At 41.8% G+C, this 18,985-nt stretch overlaps 1 protein-coding gene across 1 annotated transcript; it reads right to left on the reverse strand.

The window, feature by feature from the left end:
* Window positions 1-3,554: 3,554 nt before the first annotated feature.
* Window positions 3,555-16,893, reverse strand: zgc:101569 (uncharacterized protein LOC449822 homolog). The gene is made up of 7 exons (XM_060900100.1): window positions 16,572-16,893; window positions 15,589-15,708; window positions 12,589-12,753; window positions 12,259-12,356; window positions 11,626-11,770; window positions 5,857-6,006; window positions 3,555-4,932 (listed from the first exon to the last, which is right to left on the reverse strand). The coding sequence occupies exons 1-7, from the start codon at window positions 16,606-16,608 to the stop codon at window positions 4,709-4,711; spliced, it is 939 nt and encodes a 312-aa protein (XP_060756083.1). The 5' UTR covers window positions 16,609-16,893; the 3' UTR covers window positions 3,555-4,708.
* Window positions 16,894-18,985: the final 2,092 nt, after the last annotated feature.

Raw genomic sequence — 18,985 nt, forward strand, 5'->3', positions numbered from 1 at the left:
TGAAAGATCTGGACTGCAGGCTGGCCAGTTCAGTACCCAGACCCTTCTTCTACGCAGCCATGATGCTGTAATTGATGCAGTATGTGGTTTGGCATTGTCATGTTGGAAAATGCAAGGTCTTCCCTGAAAGAGACGTCGTCTGGATGGGAGCATATGTTGCTCTAGAACCTGGATATACCTTTCAGCATTGATGGTGTCTTTCCAGATGTGTAAGCTGCCCATGCCACATGCACTAATGCAACCCCATACCATCAGAGATGCAGGCTTCTGAACTGAGCGCTGATAACAACTTCGGTCGTCCTTCTCCTCTTTAGTCCGAATGACACGGCGTCCCTGATTTCCATAAAGAACTTCAAATTTTGATTTGTCTGACCACAGAACAGTTTTCCACTTTGCCACAAACCATTTTAAATGAGCCTTGGCCCAGAGAAGACGTCTGCACTTCTGGATCATGTTTAGATACGGCTTCTTCTTTGATCTATAGAGTTTTAGCTGGCAACGGCGGATGTCACGGTGAATTGTGTTCACAGATAATGTTCTCTGGAAATATTCCTGAGCCCATTTTGTGATTTCCAATACAGAAGCATGCCTGTATGTGATGCAGTGCTGTCTAAGGGCCCGAAGATCACGGGCACCCAGTATGGTTTTCCGGCCTTGACCCTTACGCACAGAGATTCTTCCAGATTCTCTGAATCTTTTGATGATGATATGCACTGTAGATGATGATATGTTCAAACTCTTTGCAATTTTACACTGTCAAACTCCTTTCTGATATTGCTCCACTACTTGTCGGCGCAGAATTAGGGGGATTGGTGATCCTCTTCCCATCTTTACTTCTGAGAGCTGCTGCCACTCCAAGATGCTCTTTTTATACCCAGTCATGTTAATGACCTATTGCCAATTGACCTAATGAGTTGCAATTTCGTCCTCCAGCTGTTCCTTTTTTGTACCTTTAACTTTTCCAGCCTCTTATTGCCCCTGTCCCAACTTTTTTGAGATGTGTTGCTGTCATGAAATTTCAAATGAGCCAATATTTGGCATGAAATTTCAAAATGTCTCACTTTCAACATTTGATATGTTGTCTATGTTCTATTGTGAATACAATATCAGTTTTTGAGATTTGTAAATTATTGCATTCTGTTTTTATTTACAATTTGTACTTTGTCCCAACTTTTTTGGAATCGGGGTTGTATAACCGGTATCGGTCTGGGTGGTCCTTTTCATCTTTGGTCCAGAGAACACGGTGTCCATTTCTTCAAAAAAAAAGACCTAGAATAGTGCTTTGTCTGACCACAGTAGACATTTCCACTGTGTGATGGTTCATCCCAGATGCCTCAGAGCCCAGAGAAGTTGATGGCGCTTTTGGACACGGTTAGCATAAGGCTTCCTTTTCGCCCAGTAAAGTTTTAACTAGTATTTGCAGATGTAACTCTGTATTGTACTTCTTGACAAAGGTTTGCCAAAGGTATACTGAACCTATGTGGTTACATCAGCTATAGATGAATGATGGTTTTTGATGCAGTGAGGGATCGGAGATCATGCATGTTCAGTTTAAGTTTGTGCTTTTGCCCTTTTATGCACTGAAATTCCTTCAGATTCCATGAATCATTTTATGATGTGCACTATTTAGGGTGACGCATCCAAATCCCTTTGTATCCTTCTTTGTAGAACATTGTTTTTAAGCATTTCCATAATTTTCTCACGCGTGTTGACAAACTGGAGTTCCATGGCCCGTATTTGCTCCTCAAAGACTAGGCCTTTCCTGGATATTAATTTTGTACCAAATCATGGTTACAATCATCTATTGACATCACCGATTTCATATCACGTCATTTATTTAATTTGTTTTACATTATTAGCCATAAATTGCCCGTCCCAACTTTTTTGGACTGTGTTGCAGACTTGAAATGCAGGAATGAATGTATGTTAAATGAAATGAGGTTGACCAGACAAAACAAAATATTGGGTTCATACTGTCTGCAGTAAAATGCAAGTTAAAGTAAATGTAGAAATCATTGTGTTTTTTTTGCATTTTCCATATCGTTCCAACTTTTTCTGAGTTGGGGTTGGATTTCAGTTTAGTTAGTTTTGCAAGTGCATAAGGGTGTGGGGTGTGGTGGTTGTAGTTGCTGTTGTTTTTCTCATCTCATCTCATTATCTCTAGCCGCTTTATCCTGTTCTACAGGGTCGCAGGCAAGCTGGAGCCTATCCCAGCTGACTACGGGCGAAAGGCGGGGTACACCCTGGACAAGTCACCAGGTCATCACAGGGCTGACACAGACAACCATTCACACTCTCATTCACACCTACGGTCAATTTAGAGTCACCAGTTAACCTAACCTGCATGTCTTTGGACTGTGGGGGAAACCAGAGCACCTGGAGGAAACCCACGCGGACACGGGGAGAACATGCGAACTCCGCACAGAAAGGCCCTCGCCGGCCACAGGGCTCGAACCCGGACCTTCTTGCTGTGAGGCGACAGCGCTAATCACTACACCACCGTGCCGCCTAATTTAGTTTGTGTTAGTTTTATTTTTTTAGTGTTCTTGCACAGCCAGAGATATCCTGTAATAACGAGATAGGACACAAACACTTTACTTCTGGTAAAATTCGACACCATATTGGTTTGATTCTTGTCATGGCTATCCCATTTTGTGTATTGCATTGTGGACTATATCAATGAAAATACAGTAGGTGTCTTAACAGCAAAATAATTCTTAGCAATAATGAAAATATAAGGCAAATGGTTTATTATCACTCTGACCATGTCAGATGGTCATAAACCATTTGCCACATGGTGTGCGGTGAGCTTTTTTTTTTTTCCCATTTGTTTATAGCCAACATGAAAGAATCCATGTTTACTCAACTAAATAAAACTGGATATTATGACATATCAGACTATCGTGTTTTATTGCACGGCTTTCTGATACAGAAGTCTCCTTTGTTCCTTATAAACATAAGCTTTATTTATCTTTTTATGTTAAAGTATACTTAATTTAAAATTATTGTAAATAAATGGCATTTGTTTGTAATCTTGGCTATTTGTCACATCTGTTGTGACGTTGAATCACCTTTGATCACACATTTCTGTAAACCTACTGTGGTGAAGTCATAAGTCCTTCCTGCGCCAGAACCTGGTCTTCCCAGGCAGTCTCCCGTCTTGGTACTGGCCAGGCCCTTGAGGTGCATAGGGGTGTGCTGATCTCCATTTCCATAGCCCTTGGCCTCTCGCCTATACAGCTAGGGTTACAGTGGGGGGCTAGTCCTCTGGTAACCGTGAGAGTTTGACTCTCCACTCACATCTGTATTGCAGCGTGCCTTGCCAGACGGCAGTAGGTACCATTTTTATGATGGTCTTTGGTATGACCTGACCGTGAGTAGAACTCGTGATCTCCCGATTGAGAGGCGGACATGGCCCGCTAAACTGATGCTTGAATGCCATTCCCTTGATGGAAACATCTGACTTCAATTACAGCTTTAAATTAACACGAACTCCTAGAGGTTCACTTTACTTTTTTTTTGACAAACATTTAATGTTGGATCATTTTGCTTAATAAATAACTCTGAAAAGTATAATGATTGGTCAAATTTATACAGAAAAATTTAAAGGGATTACAAACTTTCAAATGGCAGTGTATTTCTTTGATTTCCAATCTGGCCTTTCAATTCTTACTGCTGATGAGGGTTTTTTTGTTTTTCTTTGTTTTTTGTGGTATGGCCTCTATTTTTCTGCTCTCTAAGCTTTCCAAGTAACCAAAGCGGTCATCAGTTTTTGTGTCCCTTGTGATCGAACGATAGCCAAGTGCTAAACATCATACCTGGGGGTTATGCAACTGTGGTTCTAGTTCACCCCTTCTAATGGTCAGGGGTGGTGTTTCAACACCTGGATACCACCTTCTTTGCATGTGCACACATTGAATTTTGACACAAAATCAAATGGTGACTGTATGACACACTAACACACTATTTGTAATGGCTGACATTCTCTTCTTTTCAACTTGTACATCTCAGGCATCTCATCTCATTATCTCTAGCCGCTTTATCCTGTTCTACAGGGTCGCAGGCAAGCTGGAGCCTATCCCAGCTGACTACGGGCGAGAGGCGGGGTACACCCTGGACAAGTCGCCAGGTCATCACAGGGCTGACACATAGACACAGACAACCATTCACACTCACATCTACGGTCAATTTAGAGTCACCAGTTAACCTAACCTGCATGTCTTTGGACTGTGGGGGAAACCGGAGCACCCGGAGGAAACCCACGCAGACACGGGGAGAACATGCAAACTCCGCACAGAAAGGCCCTCGCCGGCCACGGGGCTCGAACCCGGACCTTCTTGCTGTGAGGTGACAGCGCTAACCACTACGCCACTGTGTCGCCCTCCTGCAGCTAATAACTTTAACAATTTCAGCATGGTGGTTTATTAATACAGAAATGACAGCAATCATGATTCTGGACTATTCAAACTGCACTTTCAAATTTGTTAAGAATTTTTGCAACAAAGAGGGACTTCTATTCATTTTATCGTGACCATAAATGGTGGCTGTTCAAAGGAAGATGATCACAATGAAAACTGTGTGCTGTTCAACTGGAACCATTGTTAAAATCATACTGATGTATTTTCTCACAAGTAAAATACTACAAACATGAGTAATTACAAGTTAATTGTTATTGGAGGGCAAAAAACCAAAAACACACTTCGGTCCTTTAAGTGAACTTTCCACCTCTTCCAGTGCCAGAGCTGAACCTAGTTGCCCCAGAGATAGCTTCAGCTGTGATTACTGGCAGGCCATAGTCGGTCTCGTACTGCATGGCCTGGGTGAACGAAGTGGAGTCAAAAGCTGCATGATATGCAGAATTACGGTCAGCACGGAGACAGAGCTGAGGAAAGGAGCTTATCTGCTCAGCAAGCTCAACAGCTACCTGTAAGGCTGACACATACAGAGAGAGAGAGAGAGAGAGAGAGCGCGACAGAAAAAAAAGATTTGAGCATCATTAATTAAACAATTCAGTTCAATTCATGATGAACTGAACATTATGTCCAAATGTCTGACTGGTGCTGTACACACAACTGTGCAAAAGTACATAAAAAAAAAGGCTAGAGGAATAAACAGTAATAAATGAAGTCAATATTTGCTATGACTACTCTTTGCTTTTAAAAAAAATAGTTTCGGGTACAATTTGTGCAGTTTTATAAGGAAATTAGCTGGCAAATTTTACAGAACTAGCCACAGCTGATCTGTCGCACTTGCATGCAAATCTCAGCAGTCTTCATCACGTTTTTGTCCAAGTGGTATCTGACATAATATGCTACTTTCTTTACTGACATGCAAACATTTTTCTGTAAATTTTTTGGCTGGAAAAATAAACATCTCATCTCATCTCATTATCTCTAGCCGCTTTATCCTTCTACAGGGTCGCAGGCAAGCTGGAGCCTATCCCAGCTGACTACGGGCGAAAGGCGGGGTACACCCTGGACAAGTCGCCAGGTCATCACAGGGCTGACACATAGACACAGACAACCATTCACATTCACACCTACGGTCAATTTAGAGTCACCAGTTAACCTAACCTGCATGTCTTTGGACTGTGGGGGAAACCGGAGCACCCGGAGGAAACCCACGCGGACACGGGGAGAACATGCAAACTCCACACAGAAAGGCCCTCGCCGGCCACGGGGCTTGAACCCAGGACCTTCTTGCTGTGAGGCGACAGCGCTAACCACTACACCACCGTGCCGCCCTAAAAATAAACATTTGTAAATTTAAAATATTTTTGTATGGACTCAAAATGGGGCTTTTCAGCAGACAGTGAACACCAATGCCAGCTTAAAAACTAACTGCATCTCTCTGTACCTTGTCCATCTGGCACCACTCTGTTTGCTAGTCCAAATGCCAGTGCCTCCTGAGATCCTACAGGCCTTCCAGTCAAAATGAGGTCTAGAGCTCGAGACAAACCAATTAGCTGCGGGAGCCGCACCGTCCCACCATCAATCAGCGGCACACCTAGAAGGTTGGGAAGACGGTAGAAGAGCTCAGAGTTTGACGCAGTGTTTTTGTGCTGGCTTAAATCATTTTTAGAAAAAAAATGAATGTAAAACACATACACAAATTACACCTACTCTAAAACACCATGTAGATTATTGCAGAGCTTCAACACATTAAACATAAGACGTGTTAAATAAGTGATAAATAAGAATCCCTAAAATCTGTAATGATTTATTTCATTAAAATATGCATCGCTTGATTTGAAAATAAGCCACTGATAGATGGTCATAATTTGGTGGCCCATGGTTCGGGACAGACTCCGTAAAGTATTTCAGTGGACTGAACCAAGTGTTGAAAAAATACGGAATAAACATTAAAAAAAAAAAATCCTGGTTGTAATCCAACGACCTCAATTTTTCAAACATGAACCATCATGGCTTCTATACAAGAACCTCTTTTGTGATTTATCCAATCATGTACTTATGCAAGTTACAACCCCAAATAAGTAAAAGTTGGGACGGTATGGAAAATGCAAAAAGAGCGTTGATTTTTAAATATACTTTGACTTGCATTTCATTGCACAGTATGAACCCAAGCTATTTCGTGTTTTGTCTGGTCAACTTGATTTCATTTGTTGAATACATCTATTCCTGCATCTCAGGGCCCCAAAAAGTTGGAACGGTTGGAATCGCCCAATTTAGGGCTATTAATGAGGTAACACAATTAAACAATGTGATTTGAAACCGGTAATGTCAACAGGTGACTATAATCATGATTTGTTGCAAAAGCAGTATCCAGGAAAGGCCTAGTCTTTGATGAGCAAAGACGGGCCGAGGATCTCCAGGTTGTCAACAAATGCATGAGAAAATTATTGAAATGTTTAAAAACAATGTTCCACAATGAAAGATAGAAGGGATTTGGATATTTCACCTTCTACTATGCAAAATGGTTCAAGGAATCTGGAATTTCAGTGTATAAAGGGCAAGGGTGCAAGCCTGAGGTGACCACGGCACTGCATCAAGAACACTGCATATCTCTACGGTATAGCTGATGTAACCACATAGGCTCGGGATTACTATGGCAAACCTTTGTCAAGCACTACAATATGACATTACATCCACAAATGCCAGTTAAAACTTTACTGTGCAAAAAGAAAGCCATATGTTAAGTCGTCTGTTTATTTGTATAGCGCTTTTAACAACTGACATTACTGTAAAGCAGCTTTAAAGAAAAATAAAGACTTGAAACATATGCACTAAATTTATCCCTAATGAGCCAGCCTGAGGTGATGGTGGCAAGGAAAAACTCCAGATGACATGAGGAAGAAAGCTTAGAGGAACCAGACTCAAAAGGGAATCCATCCTCATTTGGGCGATAACAGATAGCATGATGATAACTTGATGATTATAATTTAATTATGATTATAATTTATAATATTATACTTATGATTAAAACTTCATGATAACTTGCTTCTATACTGCGTTAGCAGAAATAAGAATGTGGCTAATGTATTTACAAATCATATACGTTTTATTAGGTAGCTAACATGACCCAGTCGGCCACCATTTTATATTCCACTGGTGCATCTCAAAAACTGGAATATAGTGAAAAAGTTCAATATTTTCCATCAGTTATTTAAGAAAGTGAAAATGTAATATAGTCTAGACTCATTACACATAAACGAAAGTGTCTTGAGCATTTTTCTGTTTTAATTTGGATAATTATGGCTGTGTTACACTGGCCTACAGTTGTTACACTGGCTTACAGTGCAAAAAAATAACCATCTCAAAATATTACAATATTTAATTTCGAGTTCGAGGAAAACAATATAAATACAGTGTCTCTCTTGGTCTAGTTCACTACACGCAACCACAATCATGGGGAAAACTGTTGGTGTCATAGTTGGGGGGGGGGGGGGGGGGGGGAAGCCACAAAAGGTTGTTGCTGAAAAGGCTGGCTGGAAAAGGTGCACAAGCAGCAGGGGTGACTGCAGCCTTGAGAGGATCATCAAGAAAAGCCAATTCAAGAACTGGGGAGAGCTTCACAAAGAGTGGACTGAGGCTGGTGATAGTGCACCAACAGCCACCACACACAGATCTCTTCAGGAAAGGGGCTATAACTGTCATATTTCTAATATCAAGCCACTCCTGAACCCGAGACAATGTCAGAAGCGTCTTACCTGGGCTAAGGAGATTGTAAATTGTGTGACGCGCAACTTGCAGTTTACTGATAGGCTTACAGGGCATTTATAAGTCCCGGTAAGTCTAATTCACCTCTCGCACTCAAGCCAGCTCCACCTCCGTCATTAGGACAGGTACACCCCGGGGATCCCAGTTTTGCGACTGGGTGAGCAAACGGAGCACTGGCACCAGTTTGTGAAGTAGCCTCTTTCATTCTGGAAAGCGACCTTACAAAAGGCAAGAGAACGTTCTCTCTCTTATTATTGTTTTTCGATAATATCGATTAGATTGAAGTAATTAATAGTAGATTGAATCACGTTAATATCACTATTAGCAAAATGCCAGCGCATGGTAAAAATTACCATAATTTTCGACTTGGCACTATTAATGTGAGGACGGGGAAATGTGAAAGTAAATTAGCTGGCTGTGTTCTGCAGTTTACGAACCTGTCCCATGATATCTCCTGCATGCAGGAGGTAAGGCAGAAAGGAAATGGTGAGATCTGTTTTGACGATCTTATACTCAAAGGATGGCGTGTGATCTATAATGGCATGAAAACAGCCAAAGCGGGTGTTGCTATTGCTCTCACCCCTCATTGTCACTCTAGTAGATGTAAATCATGCGATCGAGGGACGTATGAGCATGGTACGAGTCAAAGTACATGGGATCAAGCTGTCCGTCTTTACCTGTTACTGTCCGACTGAAGAATATGCTGAAACCACCAAACAAGCATTCTACCAAACACTACATAAAGAGATATGCCAGACTAAAAAAGAACATCCATCATTCAAGGTTATCACTGCTGGCGATTTCAACGTGACAATCGGGACGGACTGTGATCCGAGCAAATGGCAGAGTATTGGTCCATTCCATGACACCAATTCCACAAGCTATAATGGCGCACGATTAATGGAAACAGCAGAGACCAACAACCTGTTCGTGTTAAACACGATGTTTGCTACAAAATCCCATGAGCACAGATGGTCATTTGAATCAAACCTGGGTTAAACGAAGGCTAGATTACATCATGGCTGAGTGGTATGTGAAATGAGCAACTAAGAACTGCAGGGTTTTCCTCGCACAGAGCCAGCCCTTCGAATCAGATCACCGGGTGGTCGTAATGCAGGCTAGTTTTCCAACAAAAAGGAAGGCAAAGCAAATATTCTCGAATAAACCTAGATGTGAAGATCGTCAAGATGTCCAGTACCTCAGAGATGACCATTCTGTACAGGCTAAATACAGCGCTGGACTTGATCAACTCATGCAGCAAAAACTGGGCTCACAGAAAATGGATGACGTCGAGGAGTTTATTGTAGATACGATCAGACAAGTCTCCAAGGAGACAGTTCCCTCATTTGTTAAGAGCCAAATCCAAAAACCCTGGGTAAATCAAGAATACCAAGAGCTCCTGTTAAACCAACGCCATGAGAAAGACCCATATAAAAGAAGGGCCCTTGGAGATGACATAAAGAAACTCCGTACACGACTTAAAAACGCCTACTTTAAGACCAAGGCAGATAATATCAATGTAGCAAGCGAAAACCGTAACGTTGAGGAGGAATTTAGACTAATGAAACAACATACCGTACATCGCTGGAAAGATCCAATTAAGTACTGATACCTATATCTAAGTTAGAAGACCACTTCGCTAAACATTTTGGTCCATGACCATATGAACCCCAACCAGAGTTAGAACAACCAGAGGCCTATCCATATGTGCTACCACCGGACGATCTTCCGGATATCAACACAGCAGTTCCAGACAGCTCGGAAATTGAAGCAAGGATGAAAAGACGTCAAGATGGAAAATGCATGGGTACGGATAGAATACACTCCGAACACTTGAAGTACTGGACCTCAAAACGTCTGTTAGAGTGTTTTGTACTTCTAGTGAGTCTGATATGGACCTGCATCCAAGTACCAACCTGATGGCTGACTGCAAGTATCACTTGCCTTTACAAGTGTGGCCTGAAGTCCTGTGCCGAGAACTACAGGGGACTTAGTATTATTGCAACTCTGTCAAAGATTGTTTCAGCGATGATCATAGATAGATTTCAGGAGGCCTATGAATATATTCTACTACCAACACAATTTGGTTTCCGTACCAATAGGTCAACTAATGACGCCATCTTCATAATACGTCATATGCTTGAGAAAGCCAGAAAGTCTGGGACACTGCTTTATGTCGCTTTCATTGATTTGAAAGCAGCATATGACTGGATACCGCGTGAAGCCCTGATGAAATGTCTTGAGATCAGACTCAAATGTCCTCACCTTGTGGCCGTTCTCAGAGCTCAATATACTAATACCTGTGCGTACATCAAAGGTTCTACCAGGCTGTTTGACACCCAAGTCGGATGTAGACAAGGTGCTTTGGAGTCTCCGACTCTCTTTAATATTTATATGGACCTTGTAGTTAGAACTGCTAAGCACAAAGTGGAGAAGGTATATTCAGATACTGGTTTCAAGATCAAATACTGTATTCCTAATGAGGTATCACCAAGGGAACTCCAGGGAAACGCTAGAGCGAGAGGGGATAGAAGAATATCGGAGCTTCTATATGCAGATGACCAAGCCATCTTCGCAGAATCAATAGAAGAACTACAAACCATCCTCCAGATTTATGATAACACATTTACGCAATTTGGACTGAAAATGTCGTACACGAAAACAGAGACGATGGCCTTCAATGTCAGCTATAAATGTACATGCTTTTCAGAGTTTGGAGATTTCTATATTGCAAATCCCTTTTTTGATTGATCTTAGGAAATATTCTAATAATTTGAGATACTAGATTTCTGATTTTCATGAGCTATAAGCCTTAATCATCAAAATTAAAACATTAATGCATTGCAGAATCAGCCTACATCATCTCATCTCATTATCTCTAGCCGCTTTATCCTTCTACAGGGTCGCAGGCAAGCTGGAGCCTATCCCAGCTGACTACGGGCGAAAGGCGGGGTACACCCTGGACAAGTTGCCAGGTCATCACAGGGCTGACACACAGACACCCATTCACACTCACATTCACACCTACGGTCAATTTAGTGTCACCAGTTAACCTAACCTGCATGTCTTTGGACTGTGGGGGAAACCGGAGCACCCGGAGGAAACCCACGCGGACACGGGGAGAACATGCAAACTCCGCACAGAAAGGCCCTCGCCGGCCCCGGGGCTCGAACCCAGGACCTTCTTGCTGTGAGGCGACAGCGCTAACCACTACACCACCGTGCCGCCCAGCCTACAACATGTTCCACTATATATAAAACACACACAATGCAACTCACACAACCAATACATAATCGGAATAAGAAAAAAAGCCATTAGAAAACTTTTTTGTACATGTTGTGACTGACAAGTAATATTTGGACAGGATCAGAAATGTTTTTTTTTTTTTTGCATCAAAAACCGAGTCCTTCTTTTAAGTACTATTAGTTACGGAGCAAAAATATCTTACCAAATCTGCGGCAGAAAACCCCCATAATGGCACTGGCTTCCACAACCCTGAGATCAGCCAGGAGAGACAATTCCAACCCCCCTGCCACAGCATAACCACTCACTGCCGCGATCAGTGGCTTGGATAGTCTCAGGCGAGAGGGACCCTTTGAGCAAATAAAGTAGAGAAGCCCATTAAAAAGTGTCTGAAATACATAGTACAGGACAAGGGTAAATGTGGACAGCTTTGTACAGTTCTATTAGAATCAGTAATGGATGTATATAACAGATGTAAAAAGGCACTCATCTGTAACTATACAAGATGAAAGTCTGCAACAATACACAACATATTCCATCTCTTTTAAGCTAATTTTATGATGTGTGCTTCTCAGTTCTCCCCCCCCCCCAATCCATCAGTGCGTGGAATATACTGTATAGCTAGGACAAACACTATGCAATTACAGCTCTGAAAAATGAATAGTTGAGAAGTCATTCAATTTGTGTTTCTTGTTGAAGATAGAGTCAACAGAACTGAAGACTCAAACTCTAGATACACAACAAACCAGTGCACCTAATGCAGCGATCCTGTAATGCCGTTTAATGTAGTAATGTAAATACTTCGTTCATTTGAAAAGGAACGAGGTCCTCCTCTTACCATTGGAGCAGGACCTCGGGTAACGTTTTGCTCCAGTGTGAGGGAAGCGTAATCCTGGGAAAGTTCTTTAAGATCATAACCAGCACAAAAATTCCCTCCTGAAAAAACATCCCTCAAAATGCAAAAAAAAAAAAAAAAAGAAGAGAAATGCACAAAAGGATAACAGATGAGAATAAAGACAAAAAAAGAAAACTATCATAATGTTTGTTTGCCAGGCTTTTATGAGAAAAAAAAAACCAAGTGCACATGTATACACAATAATAGTGACTTTGATCGTCAATATCATCATGCGTTTGATCAAGTAAGCAATTTCAAGTGAACAACATTGACCTATTCCATGTAGCACAGCTACATTCAAGGTATCATCCTGGTTGAAGGCTGAAAACTCTTCAAATAACCGTCGGGATGTCTCCTGGTTCACTGCATTACACACGTCTGGCCTGTTAATCCCCACAGTAAGCACTGGACCTCGCTTTTCAGTAACCACTGTCTGACCTGAAGAGGAAGATGTGAAAGGCAATTCACCACACAGTTCATGATCTCAACCTAGAGAATCAGTAAAATAAGCTCAAATGATGATTTCTTTCATTACACTACACAGCGCCCTCCACAATTATTGGCACCCCTGGTTAAGATGTGTTAAAAGCCTTAAAATAAATTCAATTTTTATTGCAGAAGCATAATCTCACACTGAAAATTGTAGAAAAATGTAACCCTTAACTCAAGTGAATTAAAAAAAAATATCCCTGACTAAGAAATAATTATTTTTCATAAAATCACCTGTTCCACAATTATTGGCACCCATAATTCCTAGAAAATAAATGTAATTGAAGCATTTCTGTCATTTCTACTGTAGTTTATAAAGTTGATCAGAGTATCTAGGAACCTTTAATTAGTAATTCATCACATCCTGTTTCCCTGGGGTATAAATATGATTTGACACAGAGGCCTATTTCTCTTATCCACTCTTCAACATGGGAAACACAAGAGAACACACCATTCAAGTAAGGCAGATGTGTGTCGACCTTCATAAGTCAGGCAATGGCTACAAGAAAATAGCCGCTCGCCTACACCTGCCCATATCTACAGTCAGAGGAATCATCAAGAAGTTTAAAACAACTGGAACAGTGGCAAACAAGCCTGGACGAGTTTATCTTGCCACCACGCACAGTGAGGAGGATGATAAGAGAAGTAAAAACTTCTCCAAAGCTCACTGTTAGAGAATTGCATCAAAGAGTAGCATCTTGGGGTCACAAAGTCTCCATAACAACCATCAGGTGCTATCTACATGCCAACAAGCTGTTTGGGAGGCATGCACGGAAAAAGCCTTTTCTCACTTACAAGCATAAACGTAAACATCTGGAGTTCGCTAAGTGGTACTGGGACCGTGTGCTTTGGTCAGATGAGACCAAGATAGAGCTTTTTGGCAACAAACAGTCTAATACATCACAAAAGATGAGTATGTGGAAAAGCACCTCATGCCCACTGTGAAGTCTGGGGGAGGATCAGTGATGCTGTGGGCCTGTTTCTCTTCCAAAGACCCCGGGAACCTTGTTATGGTGCATGGCATCATGAACTCTTTGAAATATCGGGACATTTTAGATCAAAATCTGGTGGCCTCTGCCCGAAAGCTGAAGACAGATCGTCGCTGGGTCTTTCAGCAAGATAATGACCCTAAACATGTGGCCAAATCTACACAAAAATGGTTCACCAGACACAAAATCAAGCTCCTCCCATAGCCATCTCAGTCCCCAGACCTCAACCCAGTTGAAAACCTGTGGGGTGAGCTGAAGAGGAGGGTGCACAGGAGAGGACCCAGGACTCTGGATGATTTAGAGATTGTGCATAGAGGAATGGTCGAATATCCCTCTCTCTGTATTCTCCCAACTTGTGAAATGTTATAGGAGAATATTAAGTGCTGTCTTGTTGGCAAAAGGGAGTTGTACAAAGTATTAACATCAGGGGTGCCAATAATTGTGGCACACATGATTTCATGTAAAAGAATTATTTCTTAATGTGGGATTTTTTTCCCACTGAATAAATGCACTTGAATTAAAGGTTGGATTTTTCTCTTTTTTTTTTGCATTGTTGTCCTATATTATAAAAAATAATAATAATTTATTAGAAGCCTAAGAACATAATTATCTTAACGAGGGGTGCCAATAATTGTGGAGGGCGCTGTACTTTATTATTTCACTGCTAGGAGTAAAATTAGCAAATATTGAAGTTAACCATATCACAAAGTTCAAAAATTATGTCTGATTTCCTGATCATCAATAGGCCACTTCAGACATTTCTTCTGGAAAGTAGTGGAATAGTAAACGTTCTGGGTTTTTTTTTGGTAAAACCCAGTCTATGACTGTGATGGTAAGGTTAGTTTAGGACAGTGGTCCTCAAGAACCATTTCTGCTTCTTACAGATTTAACAGTAGGCTATAATTTCAAGTGTACACACCATCCATTTTATTAGGAACACCTGTATACCCATTCATTCATTATTCACAGTGCATAAAATCATGCAAATACAAGTTAAGAGTTTCAGTTAATATTCACGTCAGATCAGAATTGGGAAAATCGTGATCGCGGTGACTGTGGCATGGTTGTTGGTGCCAGATTGACAGATTTGAATATTTCAGAAACTGCTGACTTCCTGGGACTGGACAGTTGACAATTTGACAAATACCACCTGGTATTTTTCTAATCTTCATCTGTCCAGTTTGAGTGAGTCTGTGTCCACTGTAGCCTCAGATTCCTGTTCTTGGCTGACAGGACTCGAACTGATGTGATCGTCTGCTGTTGTAGTAGCCCAGCCACCTCAAGGTTTGGTATGCTGGGCTTTCTGAGATGCTTTTCTGCTCACCATAGTTGTAAAACATAAAGAGCCCACTGTCTTCAGGAATCTGAGGCACACCAAAACTGGAAAACTGAAGATTGGAAAAAGACCAGGTAATGTTTGTCAGCAGTGACTTAAATACTCAAAATGGTCAGTCTGACAGCAATAACCAGGGCAAGATCAGTCACTGAGATCACATTTTGACCATTTGATGTGCATGTTAACTAAAGCGTTTAACCTCAATGATTTTATACACTACACCGCTGCCGCATGATTGACAGATAATTGTCTAATGAATGAGGAAGTGTACAGATGTTCCTATAATAAGATGGACAGCGAGTGCACATCTATGCTGGTAATTAGCCAACAAATCTAAAGAATAAACAAAATGTGCAACGTATTAGAATATGGATATTATTTAATCGGCTTTACGTCCAAGTCAAATTGGGAAGTATGTGCTGCTCCCTACCAGCAGAGCTTGTTTTCAAAACACATTACCCGGGGTAGGGCGATCTTGAGAAGTGCACCCAGAGCTGCAGAACCGCTTTACTGCACCAAAAAAACGCTGCTCATGCTGTCCAGGTTTTTTCTTGGTGGTATTCCTGTTCATAAAAAAACCTGTATACCAAGAAAATCCACTCATTAAAACAACCATGTTTTAAAACCCCCTGCTATTAAATTAAACGATATTAAAGACAGACAGCCTTTCGATTTCATAAAATCGGTAAAATTTAGTTCCCTCTGAAATTTGGTCATTGTGATATATGTTTATTTCTGTAATATCGAAAAATATCAGGCCATTCTGTGGCTGGGAAGTTATTTAATTTGAGCGGATTCCCTAGCAAATAATGTGCATGAAATCACTCGCTTTGCACAGTCAAGCAGACAGAGGAAGTCCGTTTGTGTGTGCGCATGCGCAGGTTTACCTTGACCGTGCGCTGACCGTTACATCACTCTGTCGCTAAACGAACAGCTGATTATACCGAAGTGCTCGCTGACCGCCGATATTTATTAGTTTGGTCCTACGTTTCCTTTCCTTCGCAACATAACGTCTTTTCTTCTCGCTTTCCGTTACTGTAGTCTGTCTTTCACATTTCATTCGCACACTCATGTCCTCTTTTGTTTCAAATTTGTATCCCACAATGCCTTGGGTGAATGAGGAAAGCCCACCACGTGACACATGACGTAGTATCTCGAATTGGGTCATGGTGAAGCAGGAAAAAATAGCGGAGAATTTACGGCCATGTGGCCCTAAATTCATTCATTGTTCTATTAGACAAAAAAAACTAATAAAATTGGAAGTCTGATTCAAATTCAGTAGCTTTCGGTCCACTAAACAAAAATAATTGGGTGTCGGGAAAATTCTTTTTATGACCCAAACTTGAAAAATCTGAAAGGCAGTCTAGCTTTAAGAATCCAAACTGTATTTCTAAATTAAGCTTGTGTCCTAAATCTTTGCGTTTCAAAAATGTTAGACTTACTAATATGAAACGTTGGGCGAAGAAACTTTAAGCTCATCGTTTGAGACAGTTACCTTGAATCTATATTACACTAAAGTCTCAGTTTGTATCTTGATCTGATTTAAGCAACGTTAATAACAAGCAAACAGGCTTCAGCTATTTACAAGTGACAAGTCAATCAGTGTCCAGATGGTATAAATTACACACTCAGCTAAAACGGACAGTAAACAAATGGCTAAATTAACGTGTTTATAAAAGGACTAACGCTCTAGTCGCAGCACTAAATATTGATTCAAACGTTTCTAAGTGCATTTTAAACAGAACAACTCAAGGTTACATAGGAAATTTGGTTTGTTGAAGCCAGAAATAATAGGCTGAACGGTTCTCCACAGGTAACGTCAAAATAAGAGCCATTTTCATTTCCATTTTTTAATCTTATAATATAATACGTAGGGTCTCATCTCATCTCATTATCTCTAGCCGCTTTATCCTGTTCTACAGGGTCGCAGGCAAGCTGGAGCCTATCCCAGCTGACTACGGGCGAAAGGCGGGGTACACCCTGGACAAGTCGCCAGGTCATCACAGGGCTGACACATAGACACAGACAACCATTCACACTCACATTCACACCTACGGTCAATTTAGAGCCACCAGTTAACCTAACCTGCATGTCTTTGGACTGTGGGGGAAACCGGAGCACCCGGAGGAAACCCACACGGACACGGGGAGAACATGCAAACTCCACACAGAAAGGCCCTCGCCGGCCCCGGGGCTCGAACCCGGACCTTCTTGCTGTGAGGCGACAGCGCTAACCACTACACCACCGTGCCGCCATACGTAGGGTCAAATTACTCAATTTTGATTGGTCAATCAAGGAGGGCTTTTTTTTTTCCTTAACACGGGGCCGTATTTCTGAAATCCTATTGGCTAGTTCGTTGCTTGGTTATGGTTACAAAAATTAGTAAATTTTGTCAACAAAATGGCTGACTCTGCTGACTCAGCAATGCCGTGTTTCGCTATATTTGACGAAGAAATTATAAACCTCAAAATCCTCGTGTCATGTCATGATGAAAGATGCTTTAGAAACTGATTCAAACGTGCAAGATAGTCTTGCGCCCTGATTGGTTCAGAAAACATGAATGACAAATGTTATGAACTTGAATGGCTTCCGAAGTATGAATTTGGCCCTATGTATTATAAACAGGCAGCACGGTGGTATAGTGGTTAGCGCTGTCGCCTCACAGCAAGAAGGTCCGGGTTCGAGCGCCGTGACCAATGAGGGCCTTTCTGTGCGGAGTTTGCGTTACCTTCTTGCCGTGAGGCAACCGTGCTAACCACTTACACCACCATGCTGCCTAGTACCAGGTTCGTGTCCTGCCATGGCGTCTGGTGCAGCCCTCTTTAGAGACAGCACTGCCCACCTGAATTCAGGTAAGGGGCTAAAAAAGGTGCCCCTAAACAATGATAATAATAAAACTTGTATTTTGACAAAAGCCCAGACAGAAGTAAAATGAGCTAATTTGCCTATTGTGGCTTATAAAACGTGCCATCTGTTTACACGTTTCTGTTTTGATTCAGTGCATCCAGCCATCATCTATAGCCGCTTATCCTTTTCTCCAGGGTCGCAGGCAAGCTGGAGCCTATCCCAGCTGACTATGGGCGAGAGGTGGGTACACCCTGGACAATCCATCCATCCATTATCTATAACTGCTTATCCTGTTCTACAGGGTCACAGGCAAGCTGGAGCCTATCCCAGCTGACTATGGGCGAGAGACGGGGTACACCCTGGACAAGTCGCCAGGTCATCACAGGGCTGACACAGACAACCATTTACACCTACGGTCAATTTAGACCCACCAATTAGCCTAACTTGCATGTCTTTGGACTGTAGGGGAAACCGGAGCACCCGGAGGAAACCCACGCAGACATGGGGAGAACATGCAAACTCCATACAGAAAGGCCCTCGCTGGCTGCTGGGCTCGAACCCAGAACCTTCTTGCTGTCAGGTGACCGTGTCACTCAGTACTAGGTTTGTGTCCTGCCCTCTTTATGGACAGCACTGCCCATCCGAATCTGGGGAAAGGGCTAGAAAAGGTGTTCCTCATCTCATCTCATAAAATTTAATTTGCGTCCCCCTGTTCAGCTGGCCTGAGCAGGTATGCTATTTTTATAGTTTTACCATTTATTTTTTTACCACCTTTACAGCTTTGTACAGCTCTTATGCTATGGGAATGCTATGGATAAACTGGGATTGTTGACTGATTGTTGATGGCTGACATCTAGTGTTGCCACCTGTCCCGGTTTTTCCTGATTGTCCCGGATTTTCATGGTCTGTCCCGGAAAAAAAAAAATAAAAATCCGGAACACTGAATGTCCCGGTTTTTTGTACATGATGGGCAAAATGTGTATTTCAACTTGCGAGCCAGCTGAGAACC

This window comes from Neoarius graeffei, chromosome 19 (assembly GCF_027579695.1).
Source record: "Neoarius graeffei isolate fNeoGra1 chromosome 19, fNeoGra1.pri, whole genome shotgun sequence".
NCBI lineage: Eukaryota > Metazoa > Chordata > Actinopteri > Siluriformes > Ariidae > Neoarius > Neoarius graeffei.

What these genes read in the sequence shown, in the direction of transcription:
- zgc:101569 (XM_060900100.1), bottom strand. Translation starts at nt 16,608, where the DNA reads ATGAGCTTAAAGTTTCTTCGCCCAACGTTTCATATTA. An exon ending in TCGCCCAACGTTTCATATTA is followed by an intron (nt 15,709 to 16,571) that starts GTAAGTCTAACA and finishes CTTGGTATACAG; the next exon opens with GTTTTTTTATGAACAGGAAT. An exon ending in TCAAGATCGCCCTACCCCGG is followed by an intron (nt 12,754 to 15,588) that starts GTAATGTGTTTT and finishes CTTCCTCTTCAG; the next exon opens with GTCAGACAGTGGTTACTGAA.